Below are 2,503 nucleotides of genomic sequence, written 5' to 3' on the forward strand. Positions count from 1 at the left end.
GCAAACCACTGTTTCTACTTCGTGGCAAACCGTTTCTACCCTACTGAACACATCCTGGCGTCTGTTTCACTTCGTGCAAACCGTTTTTACCTACTGAACACATCCCTGGCGTCTGTTTCACTTCGTGCAAACCGTTTTCTACCTACTGAAACACATCCCTGGCGTCTGTTTCACTTCGTGCAAACCGTTTTCTACCCTACTGAACACATCCCTGGCGTCTGTTTCACTTCGTGCAAACCGTTTTCTACCCTATGAACACTCCTGGCGTCTGTTTCACTTCGTGCAAACCGTTTTTTACCCTACTGAACACATCCCTGGCGTCTGTTTCACTTCGTGCAAACCGTTTTCTACCCTACTGAACACATCCCTGGCGTCTGTTTCACTTCGTGCAACCGTTTTCTACCCTACTGAACACATCCTGGGTCTGTTTCACTTCGTGCAAACCGTTTTCTACCCTACTGAACACATCCCTGGCGTCTGTTTCACTTCGTGCAAACCGTTTCCTACCCTACTGAACACATCCCTGGCGTCTGTTTCACTTCGTGCAAACGTTTTCTACCCTACTGAACACATCCCTGGCGTCTGTTTTCACTTCGTGCAAACCGTTTTCTACCCTACTGAACACATCCCTGGTTCTGTTTCACTTCGTGCAAACCGTTTTCTACCCTACTGAACACATCCCTGGCGTCTGTTTCACTTCGTGCAAACCGTTTTCTACCCTACTGAACACATCCCTGGCGTCTGTTTCACTTCGTGCAAACCGTTTTCTACCTACTGAACACATCCCTGGCGTCTGTTTCACTTCGTGCAAACCGTTTTCTCACCTACTGAACACATCTTGGCGTCTGTTTCACTTCGTGCAAACCGTTTTCACCTACTGACACATCCCTGGCGTCTGTTTCACTTCGTGCAAACCGTTTTCTACCCTACTGAACACATCCCTGGCGTCTGTTTCAACTTCGTGCAACCGTTTTTCTACCCTACTGAACACATCCTGGCGTCTGTTTCACTTCGTGCAAACCGTTTTCTACCTACTGAACACATCCCTCGCGTCTGTCTGTTCCCCTGTGTCCTGCAGGTGGATCTCTTCTCCAAGGCTCTGCTGCTGATACCCATTCACCTGGAGATCCACTGGTGTCTGGTGACGGCTGACACCGCCAGCAAGAGGATCCACCTCTACGACTCCCAGGGCATCGTTTTCAAGGAGGCTGCTGAGGTAACGTTGACATAACTTTTACTGATTTAACTTTTGTTTCTACAGGTTATTCTCATTGAGATCAAATCTAAATCAGACCTCACAACTGATGCCTCCCTACACCAGCTTTATGTGTGTCTGAATGCATTGGTGGTAGGGAAGACTCAAGCATATTTTAATAGGATGAACATGAAAATGCTTTATTTTATTTTAGCTATAATATGCTACTGTGGCTAAATATCTCACTTGACTGAAAGGAATGCTTTCATTTCATCCATACCCTTGCCCTGCACATTGTGGAATGACTTAACCAGTAGTGAATGTGTCCATATTCAATAACACAATATACATTCCAGTGATGTAAATGTTTAAACAAAATCGAGATCCTTACCTTTAAGAAAAATCCTTAACTGAAAAACATGTTTTATTTTTTTTGCCCACAAATTTAAAATCACTGTGCATTTTTCACAAAACATATTATTTTCTGTGTGTAGCCTAACTGGAATAACAAAGATGAATCTTTCATTAATTCTTTGAGTGCCAGTTCTTCTGTTCTCGTGGAGATTCTTCTGAATATGTTTGTTTGTCTGTATATACTGACATGGCTTCTTGTTCGACTAACCTACAATATGTATTAATCGAGGAGTTGTTAACCATAGGACAGAATTTGCTTTTGGGCTTAAAATGGGTGCCAGTTCCCTTGATGTGTTACTAGGCCCGAATCAGTGTTTTGCGAAAAAACACATGCTTAAGTTTAATCTTGCGAAAGAATTTAAACAGATCTTACTTTCGTATCGAATGGTTTATCTGTACATGTAGGTAACAAAGAAGAGAGGCCCTTGGATAAGACTGAGACTTGAGCGTCAGTAAGGTCTTTTTTGGAGAGGTTAATTACCGCGTCCCGCTGTAGCTCCGTGTCCACGGCCTGTGTTCCTGGTCTCCTCTTCGACCGCTTACCTCTCCTGCATCGTTTCTTTTCTTTCGTGGAGCCCTCTGTTGCTTCCGGCTAAAAAACGGACTGTGTGCCATGGAAGCTGGAGTCACTGTCTGTAGGGAATTCGCTCTCGGTGGATGCCTCTGTGTCCAAGTTTCCATGTCCTCCCGCTGCTGCGGTATCTGCGTCCCCCGATCAGCGGTGCGTCCTCTGTCGGCCTCTGCGTGCTCCTGTCCTTGGGCCTTCCCATGCGTACACCTGGTTGAGCTGGTAATCCTCTGTGTCTCGCTGGTATTTCCTGATTTTTGTTGCTTGTAAGAGTCTCTGTATTTCCAATGGACTGCTTGATCGGTCGTTATATATTTAATTTCATT

General features: G+C 45.1%; 1 protein-coding gene across 1 annotated transcript in view; it reads left to right on the forward strand.

Moving 5' to 3' along the window:
* The window catches only part of LOC111978909 (uncharacterized), a 25,234-nt gene that overhangs the window by 11,604 nt on the left and 11,127 nt on the right, over positions 1–2,503 (forward strand). Inside the window, exon 7 of the mRNA XM_024009155.2 lies at positions 1,079–1,216. Coding sequence (XP_023864923.1) covers positions 1,079–1,216 — 138 coding nt within the window. The remainder of the gene's footprint in view (positions 1–1,078; positions 1,217–2,503) is intronic.

Source organism: Salvelinus sp. IW2-2015, linkage group LG19 (genome assembly GCF_002910315.2).
Source record: "Salvelinus sp. IW2-2015 linkage group LG19, ASM291031v2, whole genome shotgun sequence".
In the NCBI taxonomy this organism is placed as follows: domain Eukaryota; kingdom Metazoa; phylum Chordata; class Actinopteri; order Salmoniformes; family Salmonidae; genus Salvelinus; species Salvelinus sp. IW2-2015.